This window comes from Aplidium turbinatum, chromosome 11 (assembly GCF_918807975.1).
Source record: "Aplidium turbinatum chromosome 11, kaAplTurb1.1, whole genome shotgun sequence".
Classification (NCBI taxonomy): Eukaryota; Metazoa; Chordata; class Ascidiacea; order Aplousobranchia; family Polyclinidae; genus Aplidium; species Aplidium turbinatum.
In genome coordinates, this window is record NC_137482.1 from 7,144,415 (window position 1) to 7,164,187 (window position 19,773).

The 19,773-nt window shown below is 37.5% G+C and overlaps 1 protein-coding gene across 2 annotated transcripts; it reads left to right on the forward strand.

Moving 5' to 3' along the window:
• Window positions 1-2,637: 2,637 nt before the first annotated feature.
• LOC145780027 (uncharacterized) lies at window positions 2,638-11,780 on the forward strand. Of its 2 annotated transcripts, none has more exons than XM_082591729.1 (9): window positions 2,638-2,977; window positions 3,241-3,354; window positions 3,727-3,781; window positions 5,587-5,631; window positions 7,133-7,297; window positions 7,907-8,065; window positions 8,209-8,284; window positions 10,984-11,050; window positions 11,514-11,780. In XM_082591729.1, exons 1-8 carry the CDS (start codon window positions 2,720-2,722, stop codon window positions 11,027-11,029), a joined length of 918 nt encoding a protein of 305 aa, XP_082447855.1. In that variant the 5' UTR covers window positions 2,638-2,719; the 3' UTR covers window positions 11,030-11,050; window positions 11,514-11,780. The 2 variants fall into 2 exon arrangements, with proteins under 2 accessions (XP_082447855.1, XP_082447856.1); XM_082591730.1 differs by having other exon boundaries at window positions 7,136-7,297.
• Window positions 11,781-19,773: the final 7,993 nt, after the last annotated feature.

The window sequence follows — 19,773 nt, forward strand, 5'->3', positions numbered from 1 at the left end:
TGTGAAAATAACAAAACTATGAATCTATCGTAACTGCGGTAGAATATTTTTGGAAAGAAGTCGCCAAGGCATAACATTACCAAACTTGATTTCATAACATCTTTAGGTAAATATTTTAAAAGACACTCTGACAGAAGTAAAAAAATTACAAGCATGTTTATGACTTCCCGCGCAACTATTTATCTACTTGATCATAATCCAGTTTATCTGCTTCATCTATGAAAGCGTGTGAATTTGATGCGAACCAAACCACATAATGATGGTCGTGGCAGACTAGAAGTCCGATTGTCTTCGAAGTATAATAACTTCATTATCCTCCAACAGCCGTTTTAATTACAAGTGAAATATAGATTACTGAGTGATGGATAATGCGCTTTATGCATCTGCTTTTAATGCTAAATGCATTGGATTAATTTACTGGCCACACGTGCTCTGTTTTCACACGTACGCAAGACCATGATTTTATTCTGCTTTTTTTATTCTTTGTCTTATGACGTTGAATTTATGTAAGAAAGACGATGCTCTTAATCACTTCATTTTCGTTTCATAGAGCTAAAAAGACTCATTTTCCATTACAGAGAATCGTAATTACAGATCCTTGTTTACTTTAATCACATGAAGCGACAAATGCATCTGCGCGCGACCTTGCTTTGTATGTTTCATCACAGTGCGTCGCGTTCCCGCACACACATCGCGTTGCTCGCTCAAACGCGTTCCTTGAGAAAAAAAGGGGATTCAAGTGAAGAATTAGGTGACAAGCTTGAAAAAAGTCCTCTGAAATATATAAACTTTTACGACTGTTAATTTTCTCAAACTGTGATAGCTCACGGATTAGTCACTTCAGCTTTTGTACACTTATGAATCTGAGAGCAGTATGGTCAGAAAACCAGAACAAAATATCATGAGCAAAATATCCAGCTGGAAATGTCAGTCCCCGTAACGTAGGCTGTTTATTAATCTTTAAATTCACTGGACAAGCTTTCTGGATTTTACTATGAAAATACAATGTTTGAATGCTAATTATGACTTTGAGATAAGCTCAGCCACATACATTACTTTTCGTAATTATTGAAAACATCGAAAAGCCTTAAATCTTAGGGATGACAACTTAAAAAGGTGTCGTTTATACATTCTTTGGTGATGTTGATGTGATAGGGATAGATTTTGTTTGTTTGACAGGAAGTTGGTTTGGTTGGTTTTGAATCTTTATCCTTACACTAACAAAACCTTGATGGTAGTTTTTTAGAGGCTTTTGACGCAGGGCCAGTTACCGAGATTGAAAGTTTCCGATTGTGGAAGTGTTGTTACCGGGGAATTATTTCATCCATTAGGTACGGCTGCATGGAAAGCTTGCTCTTGGAATGATAATACAAAATGTGAATATACAATCAACGCTGTGTATGGAAGATAACAAATAAAAAATTGAACAGGTTTAAGCAAATGTTGATTGACTGCTCCATTTTTGCTTATATTATCTTTAGCACATTCGTCTGAACTCAGTGGCTGTGAGAAAACAAGAACACTAAGGTAGCATTTCAGACATACTGAACTTTGTTGTAACTTTAGTTGAAGACAGAAAGCCGTGTTCTTCAATAACGAGTGTAGTCAGGTATACCACGATCTCATTGGAAACAAAGCACTTAATCCATTCTTCCAGTCCATTGTCTCCAGGGTCGTTAAGAGGATAATTTGGGCCGGTACCAATGAGATCCTCGGGCCCCAAATCAAAACGCTCTGTAAAAAAACACACTATATCTAAAGACTACGTGGTGGTTTCTTCAAGTTTCCGGCCCCTTTAGAAAGATAACGGGCCCCTAAAATCATCCCAGACCCAAGCGAAAAGTAGCCTACTCTTTGGACCCCCTGCCAACGCTACTGATTGTGTCAGTGGTTTTTTATGTTAACGTTTTCAAGAGAATGTCTGTTGCGAAAGTCTGGTTTCCAGTTTTGCTACTTTGCGATGTTGTTTTTATTAATGCTAATCAGCTACCTTGCCGTCTGTAGTGTGTATTGCATGGTATATTATTTGCTTTTCAGGTGAAAACATTCAATATTTTTAATTGAAACTCGGTCCCTTTTCTGTTTCAATCAAAAACATTCTGTCTATTTTCTGTTCACCATTTTTCAGCAATCGATCGAGATAACCATAACAAGTCGTCTTTGATTTTTCCATTTCCATTTTCTCTTTGATCTCATAAAAAGACAAGCAAAGAGTTACAGTCCTCATAAATAATAAATAACAACTACCAGGCAGACTGGCATTGTGCCTCAAAATTGTCAAGCATACAAATTAGAATATCTCTACTTCATTCACAACTATGTCTCAGATTTCAGTTACCGGTAGATCTTGTCGTCTGATCAAAAGTGTGGTTTTCTATTGTTCAAAACAAAGCGAATGAAAATCTCCCGTGAGGCAATGTTGGACAGCAAATAGGTCATTGATTTAATGGTAACTTCAGCAAGTTACGCGTTGCTAATGTATGTCAACCTGTAACTTTCTAAAGTTACCATTCAATCAATGACTTATTTACTGTTCAACATTGCCTCACACGAGATTTTCATTTGCATTGTTTCAAACATTTTTGTTATCACAATCTTTTCCGAGGGATTGCCAAGAAAACTATTTAAATTCTGTGACTATATTCATTACATTGCAGGTGACTCAAATCCAATAGATCATACTTTCAATCACTGCCTGTAGCTTTAAAGCAACACAACCATGGCTCAATTCACTTATCGTTGGACCTCAAGCCAACTAATTTTGCTGATATGCTTTTTCACTTTGCAATATTCAGTCAACTGCGCCTCTTTAAGGAGAAAAAGTGGGTTAAGACACACCAGAAGGAGCGCTAAAGATCACCAACTTCTTGATCTTTCGGAAAAATTTAGCAGCGCATCATTTCAAGAAATAGTGGCATCATGCAATCATAATAAAACTTGCAAGAATGCGCTGCTTAAATTGAAAACAAAGTGTGCTGTAAGTATGGCTTCTACGTGAAACCTTGAAGCTACATTTTTCTGTACAGTAGTATTTTAAGGTTCAGCTTATTGAAATATGCAATAGATTGCGTTTCGCTTTTAGCAGCATGATCGTTGTTTACTTCACAAATGTAGATACAAATGGTCAGGCTAAAACAGGTCGTTTGTATCTACATTTGTGAAGTAAACAAACGAATTATGTAGATTAAAGCTATTTTGTTCCCTGACTTCTTGCGTGATTTATTTTCATGTTTCTTTTAGGTAAAATTGAAAAGTTGCAATGCCAAAATGACGGATTTACCGGTCTGCGCCAAAATTATGGAAACTGTGATGAGAACCTTCTATAATCCTGAACGAAAGTCCGACTGCGAAGAGGTAATAAGTTATACTGGCTCGTTTAAAGTGGTGGCATAGGCTACTTGGTTTCACAGCCAAAGGTTGACGTGGCCAGCTGTGGCTTAGGGTTGAGAATTTTTGCTTTATGTACAAAAGAACTTTGGCTCAATTTCCGTTTGGAGTAAGGAATTTTGAATACGAAAGAAATAGTTTGTTTCTTATCAACGTCTTCCAACCATAATAAATAAAAATGTCAATATAACTAAAAATAAAATCTTAGACCTTTTGCAAGATAATAAAGCCTCTACTAGCAAAAGGTCGTTGAATGATATGAAAGCTGAAACAAATATCTAACAGTCACAAAAACTTTTAAAAATTTAGAAACAATTTTAAATTACGTTGACATTTCAGGGTGATCACAGATGCTTGCAATTATACAACGCTATATACAAAAACCCTTGTTTTGGTAAGTTAAGGTACTTTTTAAATTTTTTATACATTGTTTTATCGAAGAACTATTAGTAATGCTGAACTTCGATTTGTTGATCACGCAAACTTCAAGTCATGTGGTGTGTAAAGTACACAATTTATGTAGGTTACAATTATCACCTAATTCGAAATTTCATTAATTTGCCCTGGTTTTTATGGGCTTTGAAGTTTTACAGGAATTATTGATCATGACCAGAGATGGGCAAGATCACCAGTATTGGTGATCTTGAAGATCAAGATCAAGATCACCAAGCTATGTGATCTTGAAGATCAAGATCAAGATCGTGATCTTGAAGATCAAGATCACTTTCAAGATCACTTTTTGTGTACTTGAAAAAAAATCAAGTTTTTGATCAATGATGTTGCATAAAATAATTACTATAAGCAACCTGGGTAAAGGTAGGCTATATAGTTAGTATTGCTAGCTTTTACTTTTAACTACTCGATCGCTGGCCTAAGAATTGTAATCAGTTAGTGACTGTTGCTATTAGGCCTATTAATTGTTGACGCAGGTTGCGTAAAATCGCAACGTCACACCCAAGGCCGAGGTTAATTACAGTAGTACTGAAAAAGTCACAAAATTTGCAATTAGTTTTATACTTTTTGTTTATAATAAATAAATAAAAATAAATTTTGAACTGCATCATTTTTTACCAAATGTTTGTCTGGTCCGTGTGGGAGTTTTTATTCGTGTTACTAAGTAGCTTTAACTTTCACTGTATTATGTCAATGTTTATTGCACTATTTACCCATCTGGCAACATTGATACTGTTGTCTACTATCAAAAAAGTTCAGAGGTTTGCGGTCAGACAAACCGCTTCATACTCAGACCCTAAACAAGTCTTGGTCTGGTTGATTTGCTGCAATAAACCACTTTACATGACCAAAGTCGGCTAGAGTCCAGATTTTTTAACACCGCCAATCTAGACTTTTGAAACATCTGAAATTGAGTCAAAGAAAGCAAACATTTCTTTATAATTCACACATGGAAATTGTGAACAAAGTTAAATCATTTTTATTATAAGTCAACATAAAGTACCATACACGGAAGTTGACTTCTTTATTATGACCAACACAGAAAACTTTTTTTCAATTTGAAATGGCAACACTGACCAGATTAGATGAACTCTAAATCGTTTTTTGTTGGACACAATCATATTATATTAACAGTGGCTTATTGTTAGTAGTTGCCACTAACTACTTTGTACAGTACAAGTTCTAAAAAAATGCCTCTTTCTGGTAAGTAAACTTCAATTTTAAAGTGATCTTGATCATATTGTTCTTCAAGATCAAGATCACACAAAAAAGTGATCTTAGATCAAGATCAAGATCACCAAAAAAAAAGTGATTTTCAAGATCAAGATCACGATCTTGATCTTCAAGATCACTTGTGATCTTCAAAATCAACATCACGCCCATCTCTGATCATGACTAAGTAACGGTTTTACATTTTTATGGAATAATCTAAACTTTTTTCTTCTTCAGTTTATAATTATTACAAGCTTTTCGGATATACAATTAAGCGTTCACCTGCATTTGATTGGATTGTTTGTTTTGTTTTTTTAACTTTACTTATGTTTTTTTTTATATAAGGTCGTAAAATTTTATTTAAGCGAATCTTTATAATTGATATTCAATATTACTAAGGATCACCCCAAGGTGCATTTCTCAGTCCAAAAAATATTTAGATCGGAAATTGAATCTACCAAAAGGAACTAAAGTTTGTATTTAACTTTTCATTTTTAAACTATTTGATCATTCATCGCTTTGTTAATATTTCAGCATCAGTACGATATCTGCAAAAGATGAAGATGCTTCCAAAACTGGGTAAGGGGTAACTTACATTATGTATATGCCTATGGTTCAACTTACATTAAGCAATTAAAAAGTCTCCTTTTAGAACAGTGGTTCCCAACCTGGGGGTAAATTACCCCCGGGGGGGGGGGTAATTTGCCTGTTTTCGGGGGGTAACGAGACCCGATTTAAAAACAGCGAAGCAAGTGAAGGTTGTGAACTTTATAAAAGCGAAGGAATTGAACAATTGTCTTTTCAAGGAACTGTGCAAGAAGATGGGAGAAATATACGAAGCATTACTGTACCACACAGAAGTAGGCTACGACGGCTGTCTCGTGGCAAAGTGATAACCCGCCTGGTCGAACTTCGTGAGGCTGTCCATGTTTTTCTGATAGAAAAGAAGTCCGACTTGGCTGAATACTTGTCTAACCAACAGTGGATTTCCCAGCAGTGTGCTATCTGGCTGGTATCTTTGGTGAATTGAACAAAGGCAATCTTTTAATTCAAGGCAAGAATATAAGTGTGATCGACACCAAAGTAGTTGTAGCAGCATTTATCGTAAAGGTTAAATTGTAGAACAAGCGAGTTGGAAAAGGCACAGTGGCGCAGTTTCAGACGCTTGACATGTACCTCGAAGTCAATGAATTTGAGTTGGCAGCGGCGTTGAAGGAGGACATAGCTGACCACTTAGGCCAGCTAGCCAAGAAGATGGGCAACTACTTTCCGAATTTGAAACAGCTAGTCTCCAATGGAGGACTAAGCCCTTCACATGTGATGAAAGCCAGGTGGACGATGACGACTTTCCGATTAAAGAAGAATTTATCCCTCTCCGAATCAACGAAGTGTTGAAAATTGATTTCAAGGGGAAAAGTAGGAACCCTTCTGGTTTAGCAGACACCAGGACGCACCAACATTAATTAGCAACACGTGCATTAAATATCCTGACATCTTTTTCAACCAGGCATTGCTGTGAACAAGGATTTTCAACTATCTTAGAAATAAAGACAAAGAAGCGCAATCGCCTGGATGTTAAAAGCGACGCAAAAATCGCCTCAGTACCACAAAGCCCAGGATCACAAAGCTAGCGGCTGAAGTCCAGGCCCAACCTTCGCAGTGAATGTTTACCACGCACTTTTATCTTGTATTACATTTTGATTGTCATAGTTAGCCCTTTGAAATACATAGCAATAAACACTTTTGTTTTTGAAAATTGATCGTGGGGGTAATTCGCTCGCTTCAGGGTGGAGATTAGGGTAACAGCCAAAAAAAGGTTGGGAACCACTGTTTTAGAAGTTACAGAAGCTTCATTGCAATGTTTCTGAGTTGAAGCCAGTTTTCGGCGAGTGGTGATTCATTAACCGCTAGCACGTCCAATTAATTCTTACTCATAAATCCCTCATTTTTATTAAATCAAATACCTAACGATAAAATAGCAATTAGTTCAACGTGAAGGATTTTGATAAAATAATGCCCTATTAATTGATGTTAGTTTATTCATAAAGCAATTACCCAAAAGAAATTTTATACTTTTTAGAAGACATGCAGACGCTGTCCCGTAAGGATTCACCCAGACACGAGGCCTCAACTAAATCTAATGGCGTCATGAACAAAAGGCCTATTTCTACGGCAGCAACAAGTACTATCAGCGTAGTCAAGACAACAAGAACCCCAATGCTGACGATAGATAACAGAAAAAGTGGTAACTAACAATTCTAATGAAATGAACATCTAACTATAATGATATTTCAATGTAGACTTGACCAGTGGCTACGATTTAAATTTCGAGGCAAAAGTATTCACCACTGAAAACTTAGCTCATTTAGAATAAAATTGAAGCTGTTTATTCAAATTTGACTGTACCTTCAATTGAATCTTACCGCTTCTTGCAGTTTTTATTTTTAAGGTTTAAGCATAAATCTTTTCCGCTTGCAACCGGATTTTGACCAGAGTTTTCACGATAAATGCAGAACGGCGTTTAGTCTACAAAACTGGTTGATGGAAATATCATGCTTTGGCAATATCCGTTATATCAGGGCTTTCTAAACTATGGGTCGCGACCACAAACGGGTCGCAAAACGTAATTTAGAGGCACCAAACAAGTTAAAAGTGGGCCTACGTATAGTTACACTGTAAACTGCCCATCAAGAGGTCGCATAGAAAATTATTTTTTGAAACAGGGTAGCACAGTAAAAAGTTTGAGAAGCCCTGGTCTATACATTCATCGAGCATCATTTGTCAAATTAAAGTAGGTTAATCAATATGGCATAAGTGATAATTATTTTTATAAAATTAAATGTTTTGTATTTAGGCAACGCCGCATCGCCTGTCGACCACGTGTTGGTCTCTAAACACGTCACGAATGACGTCACTCACGTCAAGGAGTCAGTCATAAACACTTCTGCGGATGACGCCAATTTTTCGGTTCTCAATCCAACACAAAAATCTAACAACAACGAGTCCTTGTTACGTAAGAAAAACAAATTTTGTATTCTTTTCAGTACCAAAGTTTCAACGTTGTTTCTTGTTAATTAACTTAGTGGTTCTTAATTTGTTTTTTTAGAAAATAAGGAATGATATTTATATTTTATTTGCAAAATTTATATTTTGCAGGTGTAGTTGCCATAACAACGGGAGCAATAGTGTTTGTCATTCTCACCCTTGCCGCGATTTTATGGTTTTATTTCGGGTAAGACTACCTCATTGAAAACTTGATTTATTCGAATAGCATCTTGTATAGGTCTATTATTCTTACACAAAAACAAAAAAGAACAACAAAAGGTGCAAGTTTGCTATAACTTTTAACATATGTACTAAGTTATTCAAAGTGTGCAATGATTTACTAGTCTTTCTCTTACATTTACGGCACTTTTCATTGTCTAAGTCGATGTCACGTGGCACAGTATAGTGTTATTTTCCAGCGATCTGGGCATACGTAGTGCTGACATTTGAAAAACATTTTTCAACACAAGTTTTACGTCTGAAATCTTATAAATTAAAATCATACAATAAGCAGTCCGGTAAACAACATACAAATAATCAAAAAGTAAAAGGCCCAATATGTAGATACTAAACTCATGCGCATCAAGCAAACTTTTCGAAAACTAAACTGTCATCATCTTCAACGCTATTGAATTAACGTATATAATAATTTTAATAATCATAAACATTATAATATTAATAATAATTCATTAGTAGTACTGTACATAATAATAGAAATAATGTGTTAATAATAGAAGGTCAATGATTATTAATAAATATAGTAATAATATTCAATACCACTGAAGATAAGAAACAGTTTAATTTTCGAAACGTTTGCTGACCATGAGCTTAGTATCTACATTTTGGGCTTCTTCTTTTTTGACCAACCATTTTGCTCCTAATTATGCTTCTCTTGTAAACTAGACTACTACTGTTTTCTAAGTAACGTACAGGGGCGGATCCAGGTATTCACGTTAGGGGGGGCGATGACATTGACTTTCAGGCAAGTGATCAGCCAGGCACAAATAACGACGGGGGTCTCCCCTAGAAAATTTAGATCGAGTTTGATGCGTTGAGAGCATTTCGAACACAAATAATGCGAAATTGACATTCTATAACTTAAAAAACCTTCAACAATGCAACAATGCTGTTGTTTAACAAAGGGAGAGATAAAGAGCTGATATGCCCTTGCCATGTCAAGTTGAAGCCTGAGCAACCTAGCCGCATTTATAGTTGAGACTGAAGGTTTCACTCTTGATTGTTTCACGGCAATTTAAAAATTGACCTCGGAAAGATAATAACAGGTAATTTTGTCTTCCCAATATTGATGCAAACATTGAGGTTATAGACTTACTGTATAACTTCGAGGTTTTATTCCTCTGACAAGTTTTGAATTGTTACAAAGAGCAATGAGGAAAGGTTATGCATACATTCAACATAATGAGCAACAAAAGTGGGAGCCAGGTCAAAACACTGGGTTATGCTCCACCCCCCGTAAAATCGCCACTATAGGCTAAGTATAGATTGTAAATTTTTATTTTGGACCAGCGAAACACTACAATTTGTGCAATAGAATGGCAGTTAAACATAGTTAAATGACGACCAAAAGATATAGTCCTCCTTAAAACGTGTCATGCACTGTCGCTGCACCAGACAAAAAAAGAAACTAACAATAACAGAAACAACTATTTCTGTGGACTTCACAAATAAAACGAAAATAAAAAGCTACTTTGCCGGTACGGGTAATATTAACAGGTGTCGTACCTTTGACTACAACACTAAGTTAAGTTTACGGTTTCTACTGTTGGCAAATCGATTTATCACGGAGTCTGTGTCAATTAAAATGTCCCGATGCTGGTATCGTAAGGCCAATCCATTCAGTCTTTCCTCGCCGATGCTGTTCCTCAGCCAGGTTTTCAACGACCGAAGAGATGAAAAGCTTCTTTCGGCTGATGTTACGCTGACTGGCAAGGTTAATAGTATTTTTAGAAGAGAGTCTACGATTGTGTAGGCCTACACATTTTCATCACACGGTTGTAAAGCTTCTTCGGTAAGACTGCAATAGTCGTCATCGGTAAGACTGTAGCAGTCGCCGGAACAGTTTTATTTTCCCACTTCTCCTTCCAAAGTTGGGTCTCTGAACCTAGAGCAGATTCCACACTATATACATGACGTAACAAGCCGTTGTAGGCATTGCAAATGACTTTTGTCAATGCTATTGGGTCGGTACTTGAGCAATTTCGTGGTAGCAATGATGTTAGGTGTCAAGATGCTAAAGTCTCATTGAAAAAAATTGAGCTTTGCTGTTTCTAGATGCGATTTCAAGGTAGAATTTCAATGGTTTTAGTTCCACGTCTGACCGTCAAAGTTGCCAATAACCTGCTCTGTCCAACCAACTTATCTAGGCTAAGGGATTTATCGCTATGCTCTACAGTGCCGGCAAAAAGTTTAGAAACTTTTTAAATTTTAGTAATTTCGTTCGGTAATTAGACTCTGCGACGAAATAATAGCCTTATAGGCCTACTATGTTATTATTATAGCCTAACCTAATCTTTGAACATGGCGAAAGACTTATTCAGCATTGCTTTCGATATGTTGTTTTCCAAATCGTATACATATAAATGAAGAATAAAGCTACTTTCTTGGGTTTTAGGGGGGGCGATCGCCCCAATCGCCCCCCTCTGGATCCGCCCCTGGTAACGTATCACACACACCTATTGTCAGACTGAGATTATTTATTTCATCAAACCCGATGCATGTGCAGCCAGTCAGTGCTTTTTTACATTGATCTAACGTCTGTGAGCTTCAATGCAAAAAATAAATAATTTTCTAGATGGGTTGTTAACCTTTAAGCCTATGATGCCGGCTACGATGATGTTACCAAATTATAAAAAAAATATATTACAGGTTGGGAAAAAAGGCAAAACATGTTGAAGAAGCGACAAGAATTTGATATTTCAAGAAGAAAAACTTGGTAACTTTTTTGTTTCAACTTGGAAACTTTAAATTTTTTGTTAAGATTTATGCTTACTTAAAAACATTTTGAGAAAATTCATTTCGTGGGAGGTGAATTTTCAACATTGAAAAATTTGATCTTTTTGATTTAATTACAATAATTTGAAAACCGATTACTTTTGGGTCCATGTTGTGAATTACTGAGCGCTCTTTCTATTATATGGCTTTGCGTGAGGTACTGGTTATATTGAACAAATTTAATGACAGAACCAACAATATGTCGTTTGATAGACTAATGTTGTGAATGATAAATGACGCTCAGAGGGCAAGGAAAGGTAGGCTGACTCTTTGCTTTGAAATTTCGTTACAGATGTGTGACCTTCATTTATCCATCTCGTAAGCATTAATGCAATCAAAATTATTCCAAACAACTCTTTAATATTCAAGCTGTTGCTTTAATTCGTGTTGCATTTTTTTTTCAGGAAAATATAAAAAGAACCGAATGGTCGCTGCAGAAAGAGACCAAGGAAGGCAACGTGCTGTATCTTGTTGTGCGGCTTGACGTAGCCTGAAAGCAGAAAGCTCTAAGACGGTGCGCATGGCACACGAGGAAATCAAGGTGTTTTCAACCGATAAAGAAGTTGCGAAATTCACGTGTCGTTTGAAATGAAAGACGTTTGTTAACTTTAAAAGTTTTTTTGTAGCATGAAAAGCATTTGTACGTTTTTGTACGTTATTAAAACAAAAATAACTTACATGCAGTGTCATCAGTTGGTCTCATCTAGACTAGATAGACTGTGATATTAACAAGAAGATTAACCTTTACTAATGATAGTTCTTCCAAGCCATCAAATGAAAGTCTCCGAGGGTGTTTATGACGATGGGATACTTAGAAAGAGCCAGAGCAAAGCCAAAGTGTTTAATTCGCGTAATTCAAGGTTAATAGTCGAAACTGAAGCAGTAAATATTTGAAAAAACAAAACTAGCGTTTTTTATTTTTTAAACTTTGCTGGTATTATGGACCAACAGTTCCCACATCTAGAGCCATTTTTAATGTTTTAATCAAAAAATGCGTAAGGCACAGTTTTAATTTTACACAATATTATTTTATCGAAAATAGGACGTTAACTTAACGTTTCAGTTTTAAAGTCTTTTTTCATCGCAGCTTTTGAAAGTGATCAAAGCACATAATAGTTTTCTTTATCACAACGTTTGTGCTTCAAACGGCTAATTACTAAAATTAAAAGCGTCCATAAAGTATGATTCACGTGGTAAGTAGCAAGAATGGATTTATGTTAGTTTTTCTGTCCCCGTAACTCTTTGTAATTCAAGAGGATGTATATCAGAAACCTCTTTTTGTTGCCCTAACTTTTGTTGATAAGACATGTAGCCTATCGAATTTGTTCGACGACAATCACTACTGTAAAGATTTTCTTTCGAGAATCGGGTTGCGAAGTCGCGTATTCGATGACGCGCATCAGCTTCAATTTGCTGAAGCGTCGCGGAGTCAATTCAAAGACTAAAATAAATATAATATTCTGAAAATGTAAATTCAAAGAACCATTTTCCATTTCAAAACTATGTATTTTTTCATTGCTGTTTGCAACAATGTTGCTGCCCATATCTTCTCTGACACCTTACAAAGCATATCAATATCGGTAATTTTGCATATGTTTTCATGTTTCATCTTGTAACGGTTATGTTATATTTTGACATGCTCTTTATAAGTTTTTAATTTACATAATCCTAGGTGAACATAGTTAAGAAAATGACTGCATAAGTCCTATAGCCAGTCTTCTTTTAACAGTAAAAAGGCAATGCGTTTCCAGTTTTCAGGAAGGAAATAAGGCAAGAAAGCTGTTTATGTGATCCCTTCAGTCTGTCACAAAGCGTCTTGCAGAGACACAGTCACATGCTCTTGCTTAGTCGACGTTGAACCGACTTCTTTCAACTCACGAAAATCACATGCACAAAAGTATCCTAAAAGTCAAACGCGTTGCAGCTTGTCGCTTAGTCGCTTTTTTGTAGTCATTTTCAATGTTTTCTAACTGATGTATCCCAAGATATGTAACAATCTATACTTTCCAGTCATTACAATTTACAATCCAGGCATACCTCATGATTTTTTGGACAGATGTCATTTTAGCATATAGCCCTACATTTACGACATAGGCCTACATCTTTATTAGCGACTTTCAAGTTAGGAAAAATGCTTGAAAAATAACCTGTACTTTTACCAGGTAACTCCATCAGTTTAATAATGACAAATATATTAGCAATGGTTTTTGTCACTTACAGTTTGTCAGTTTTAAAAGGAATTTCCTGCTCCCTAAATAAGCAGGATCACAAAGCTGTCATGAATATCAAACCGAGCGAAAATGTGACATCATGTTTTGAAGCTTTATCGAGCTGTAGACAAAACTCTTCATGTTTATCCGCATTCAAAAACGCCAAAAGAAACTGCGTGGTAAGTAAATCACTCAGTAGCCTATAGCAGCGCTAGGCTGTTGTTAGAAAAACATTATCAAAAAATTGATCGTGAAACTGGATAGAAACAAAGCTAGCTTCCATGAAAGTTTACTTGTCTTGATTTATTTTTTGAAGTGAAATTACTACTTTTTTTAGCAATTCTTAAAAATTGCAATTTTGTATTGAACTCAAAACGAAAAAAGTATGAAAATCTCAAAAGGCAGAAAGTGCTATAAAATTAAATGTGACCTAGCATCATCCCGAAGGCTCCGAGTTTTGTAGACCCAAGGCCATCAAGGGATATGAGAAGCTTTGGGGTATGAGAAGAAGAGGTTCTCATCATATTAAACCTTCAGCACTAACGAGAGTAGAGTGGCCAGTTTCTTGGACGTCTTTCCTTCAGCAATTACGCCCATCCCATTTGTTACACTTTAGGTAGAGGTGAGCGGTGTTTTTCAACAACCAGCTTAAACCGCGTGCCGATCCAAGTTTACATTATTGGAAAGCCAACGCCTAACACGCTAGGGGCTAGGCCATTAAGTCAATGATGATATTTTGTGCTTTTGACTCAATGACACATTTCACTTTATTAGCTTAAAACATAGAATAATCATCATAATACATTAACCTTCATGGAGAATAATAAAAGCAAAGAATAACATATGTTTGATCATGGTTTCATGGTATGTTATCTGTATCAGGTACGATTTGGGATGTGTGATGCTACCGATGACGATATGCTGAAATGTGCCCACTACACCAATGTACTGAAAGCAACTGCATTTCCCGCTGATCCTCGATGTGACTGCGTGAGATTGAATCTTCCGGCAAAAGTAAAGTGTTTCATTTTGTTCTGTGCTGCATGAAATACATAGAACTTTATCAATGCTAATGATCATCGTATCATGGCTTACGATTTGTCACAAATTTACTTATTTTGATTTATTTTTACAGAAAAGAATTAAATGCTTCCAAATTTACAATGGAGTTTATTTCAATCCCTGTTTTGGTAAGTCATGAGACTGTTCGTCTGCAATGGAGATGGTTGCTAATCTGCATGCAACTTTTGGTGCTCTTCCATCAGACGCCCGGTTGGTCAACCAGACAATGACGTCATCATAGGTATCTGCTCTATTATAATAGTTGATTCCAAAATGTGACGTATGATGACGTCATTGTCTGGTTGACCAACAGAGCGACTTGTGGAAAAGCACCCAATTTTTCCATAATTTATTTGTAATCTGTTCCAAAAAAGGACCGGTTTATAGATTTGATCCATGTAGAAGATGATGTGCACCTTTTGCAGTGTAACAAAATTCGCGTTTTGTCGATTCTACTTTTTTCTAAACCTCTGCTATGTTTGGCAAAGGCCTATATTGTTTGTTGTTATGATGATCAGAAATAAAAACAAACTGAACTCAACTGAAGATAGCCAACGAATCTCAAGATTACATCAAATTTTATCTCATATGGTGGGCATAGCTTTGAAGATCCATGCATGGCATTGAACATCTCTGCTGAGGAGGATCCCTAGTAAGAAGAATCCCTGGTAAGGAGGATCTCTGGTGGGAAGGATCGCTGGTGAAGAGGATCCCTGATGAGGAGGATCTCCGATGAGGAAATTCCTGTTGAAGAAGATCCTTGGTGAGGAGGATTCCTGGTTATAAGGATCCATGGTGAGGACTGGTGAGGACAATCCCTGAAGAGGATCTTTGATAAAGAAGATCACTGGTGATGAAGATCCTTAATGAGGAGGATCACTGGTAAAAAGGATTCCTGGTGAAAAAATCCCTGAAGAGGAACCTTGGTGAGGAGGATCCCTGGTGAGGAAAATCTCTGGTGAGGAGGATCTCTGGTGAGGAGAAGCCTTGGTGATGAGGATCTCTGGTGAGGAGAATCCCTGGTGAGGAGAATCTTTGGTGAGGATCCCTGGTGAAGAAGATCCCTGGTGAGGAGGATTCCTGGTGAGGAGAATCCTTGGTGAGGAAGGTTTCTGATGAGGCAGATGTGAGGTTACCCAAATCCGTGAGGTAAAGCTTCTGTCTCAGAATAGATATGAGAAAGATGTTTAGGCTACATGGAGTTCTTTATGAAGACTCGTATTGGTGATGTTTCTTTTTTCTCGGCGGCTGTCGTACGTCGTCGTTGTTATGCATCTATTATTCTATATTATGAGTAGCCTACGTTCCATAATAAATAGGCTAAGATTATAGAGATCTATATATACAGGTCTCGACAACTGCGAACTGGACACTTGACTAAAGACCGATGAAATTTTGATTTTGAATTCTCCAGCCAGCAATAATAACTGAGGCCAAAATGGGCAAAATGTTAGAATTTACGAAAACATGATTTTATAACTGGGCTGGCTAGATCCCACCCACATTGATGCTCATATTTCCTGCTTTCATTTTCAAACTAAAACAAAACAATAACCAGTTAAAATTAAAAGATGGGGTTCGTTTTGGGGCAATTACGGCACAAACATGAAAAATTGAACTTGTGTTAACACATTTGTGGCTCATGAATAACCCAAATGGTAGGCTATGCCCACAAGCCTAGGTGACTACTTAAATTTCGACTGTGCCCCAGTTGGGCTTGCTGGCTGGGTCTACTTTATATCTTTTTAAAATAATAGTTTTGAGAATCCATTAATCCAAATCGCCAAAGTGTGATCACTGAATTTCAAATCACTGCAAAACTCTACGTTAAAAAAAGAGAAATCTTGCCCAATTACCAGTGTTGCCAGACGGCTTTTTGAATTTCCAGCACAAGCGCCAAAATATAGTCCGTTAGTTGAATGCTAACAATAGCACAAAAGTAACTTAAACCCAGACAAAATATACACAGAGACTAGGCTATATTTCTTAACTAATACTTAAACTATTAACTTATACTAGCGATCTTGATTACTAACAGATCGGCCTTCAGCAGGGGCGCCGGAACGGTTTTTGACTGGGGGGCAGGATTATGAAAAAATGACACTTTTTTGCTGAAAGGCCAATTTTTTTTAAACTTTTAAGATCAGATACTGTATAGCAATAATGCTCATCCATCAGCTCATCACCGAGTAATGATACAAGTGTCCGGTATATAGGCTAAAGAACAATGGCACGGGAGGGCATCATGCTATGTTATGATGATGTACAGTAATTACCTACTGTGATACAGCATTTTGTGTCATGAATATTATTTTGAGGCAGAAATGAAAGATTATAATTACATTAATTAGGCTATAAGCTAATAGCTGAACTTGTTATATCGTATTGCAAAATGTGCAGTAGCTTACATGACCTTAAAAGGGCACCATTGCTCCCCTGCCCCCATCCACAGAAAAATTGAGGGCAGGGGGCATCCGCCCCCCCTTCCCCTCCGCTTCCGGCCCCCTGGCCTTCAGTCAAATTTTTTTATCTGCACGTTGTCGTGGTCTGTGTATAAAGGTCGCCATGGCCAAGACTTACTTTTTAATTGAGTAAAACTACAGTACCGTACTTATTGAAATTACTTTTATAGATGCAAGTACCACAGCTCGAAATACGACAAAATTAATCATGGAAAGTAGTGCACAATTGGAAAGCATGAATGTCACAGAAAGCACAAAACACATGGACCTAGCCAGTTTTGCTGGTACGTAAGTCGTCGTAGGTCAACCGCTAAGTGGATAATTCGCCAGCCGCGCAAGCTGGCCCGATGAAAATTGCTGTGTTTAATGTATCTTTCCCATGTGAGGTTGGCTGAGGGAAATCTTATATAGGCCAGCCCAGACACGGGTTTTACTACCGGAACCCAATATCACCAGGCCCGGATTTGAGAGGGTGCAGGTGCCCCGGGAGCTTTTAAATATCGGGAACCCGACTTTTAAAGGGCCCTCCTACGTGGAAAAAATGTGATTTTTTTTTTTGTTTCAGCCTTTGAAGTTTCTGCAAAATGCTGTGCAGTGCTGAATTAATGCTACTGTAGACGTAGAGGTGATTTTTCGCACGGGAGCCAAATCCGGCCCTGAGTATCACCGCAGTTTTGGGAAACAATCATCGTAGATCCGCTGACAATGTGTGAAACTGGGCGTTGTTTGAAGGCTTCCGCTTGTCTCCGTTACCTGTGATATTATCGCCATTGAGCTTTGGTCCAGATTCAAACTGAGACAAAGGCCAATCTCTTATGTGGTTATTTAGGGTGATCGTGGCTACGCGAGGGCTACGCATACACTTTTGGCCAGCTTCATGTCCACTGCGGTCCAACAAGGTCAAAACGTGCAGCTTTAGGGAAACTAGTTGCAACGGGCTGCCGGGTGCTTTGCTCATCGAGGCCGCTTTACAGGATACCTGCCCGTCAGGCACTGCCTTTTTCCGCAAAAAAGAGATTGCCGTTGGGGACTTTTACGTGTGCCTTTTAGCCCCAGGAGTTGCTAGGAATGAGCTTAGCTTCCAGCCTGGATTCCACTTTGCAGTTCTTTGAGGCATCTCCACAGAGATGAGGGCTGAATAAAATTAGCTCGGTAGACACTCCAACCTTCGTAGAGGGTGTTACGTATAACTTAAAGTACACCTAACCATGCAACGACCTTGATATAATTGCGTTTCGCATACCCTTGTAGGCCTGCATGAATAACAGTTACTGAATTTTTTTGATTTGTACAGCAAAATTTAAAAAGTGAAAATGAGAAGCTTTGAAAGTGTGCATTTGACCCTATTTTGCCAAGCAGGAAACAATACCACTCCCGATCAAGATTCAGTGCTTCCACACGAAAAAAGGAACTACAATCTCCAATTCACAAAGGTATCCGAAGAAGATCTCAAAATGTTGGATGAGTTTTTGGCCGATGGTAATACCAGATCCAAGCAGGCGATCAGCTCATCAAAGTTGCACTACGATAGTGCTCACAAGCCTTCCGCCACAAAACCACACTCGGCCACAAGCAAAACGACAAGCGTGTCAAATAAAGACTATGACGATTCTGAACTTCCAAGTGAGAATTATCATTATCAACACCCGAGGCTCCATCATAACAATACTCGCAAACTATTTGACTTCTAACTTATTGCATGTTATCATCATAATGTAATTTTGTTTCACTAGTTTAGAATTTGCTCAAAGACAACTACGTAACTAATTAATATAATTGGGTTATTTTTTTTACTTTTTTATTTATTTCGAAGACTTCTTGCTGGTCTGAACAGCATTGAAATGTATTGAAAAGTAATTTGTCGTCTTGTTATCAAGACCCTTTGATTTGATCACAATTTTTAATGCGTAAACTTAATAATATTGCAAATGCATTTTATTTTCAGCACCAACACGCCAAATAGCTTATCTGTCGCACAAGTCAAAAAAGCTTTCTGTATGGGGTAAGTTTTGTAACTGGTGACAAGAAACATCTTTTGTTAAAGTAATTTATTTTATAAGCATTTGCGCTTAGCCTATACTGTAAGTTATCCTAAAACTGTTTCAAAATCAAATATTGCTCGGTAAAACCTTTTGGGCACAAAAATATTTTTCAGAAATCTCAGTAATCGGTGTTGGATGTTTGGTTTTTTCATCAGCATGTGCAGGTGCCTTTGCATATTTCAAATGTCGAGAAAAATCAGTGTAAGTACTGTAGTCCTACTGTTCTATTCATTAGGTTTACGCGTAGGAACAATGCAATGTGTGGTCATACTCTCATGATGAAAAACTGAAACGCGACAGTTGTGTGAAGCTATAGGCCTATAGCGAAATTGGTTTTTATTTAACAGATTGATTGAGGGAATCTATATCCTTGGTTGGTTTTGAATCTTTATCCTCGGACTGACAAAGCCTTGATTGGTTATTCATGGTAGTTTCGCAAACTTGTAGAGGCTCTTGACACAGGGCCGGTTACCGAGATTGACAGAGTGAAGTTTTCCGCTTGTTGAAGTGTTGTTGCCGGGAATTATTCCATTCACTCGGTGCTGCTGAATAGAGAGCAGTCCTGAAATGCGCTGCTCAAGCGCACACCCCGAAAGTCGAACCAGTGCCGCGTGATCTTGAGTCCAGCGCGTAACGACTGAACTAACGGGGCGGACTTGGACTAAGAAAACATCTTTGAGAGCTTAATCCTAACTGTTTCGCATACTTGTAAAGGCTTTAAACCACTGACGCCAGCCTGGTTACCGAGTTTGACAGAGTGAAGTTTCCGATTGATGAAGGGATACTACAGTACATGTGAATAATCACATCCACTCCACTGAGTGCCGCTGAATGGAGGGAAGTCCGAAATATCTGTTGCTCAAGCGCACACCCCGAGAGTCGAACCAG

What these genes read in the sequence shown, in the direction of transcription:
- LOC145780027 (XM_082591729.1), top strand. Translation starts at nt 2,720, where the DNA reads ATGGCTCAATTCACTTATCGTTGGACCTCAAGCCAACTAATTTTGCTG. An exon ending in ATACAAAAACCCTTGTTTTG is followed by an intron (nt 3,782 to 5,586) that starts GTAAGTTAAGGT and finishes TTAATATTTCAG; the next exon opens with CATCAGTACGATATCTGCAA. An exon ending in ATTTTATGGTTTTATTTCGG is followed by an intron (nt 8,285 to 10,983) that starts GTAAGACTACCT and finishes AATATATTACAG; the next exon opens with GTTGGGAAAAAAGGCAAAAC.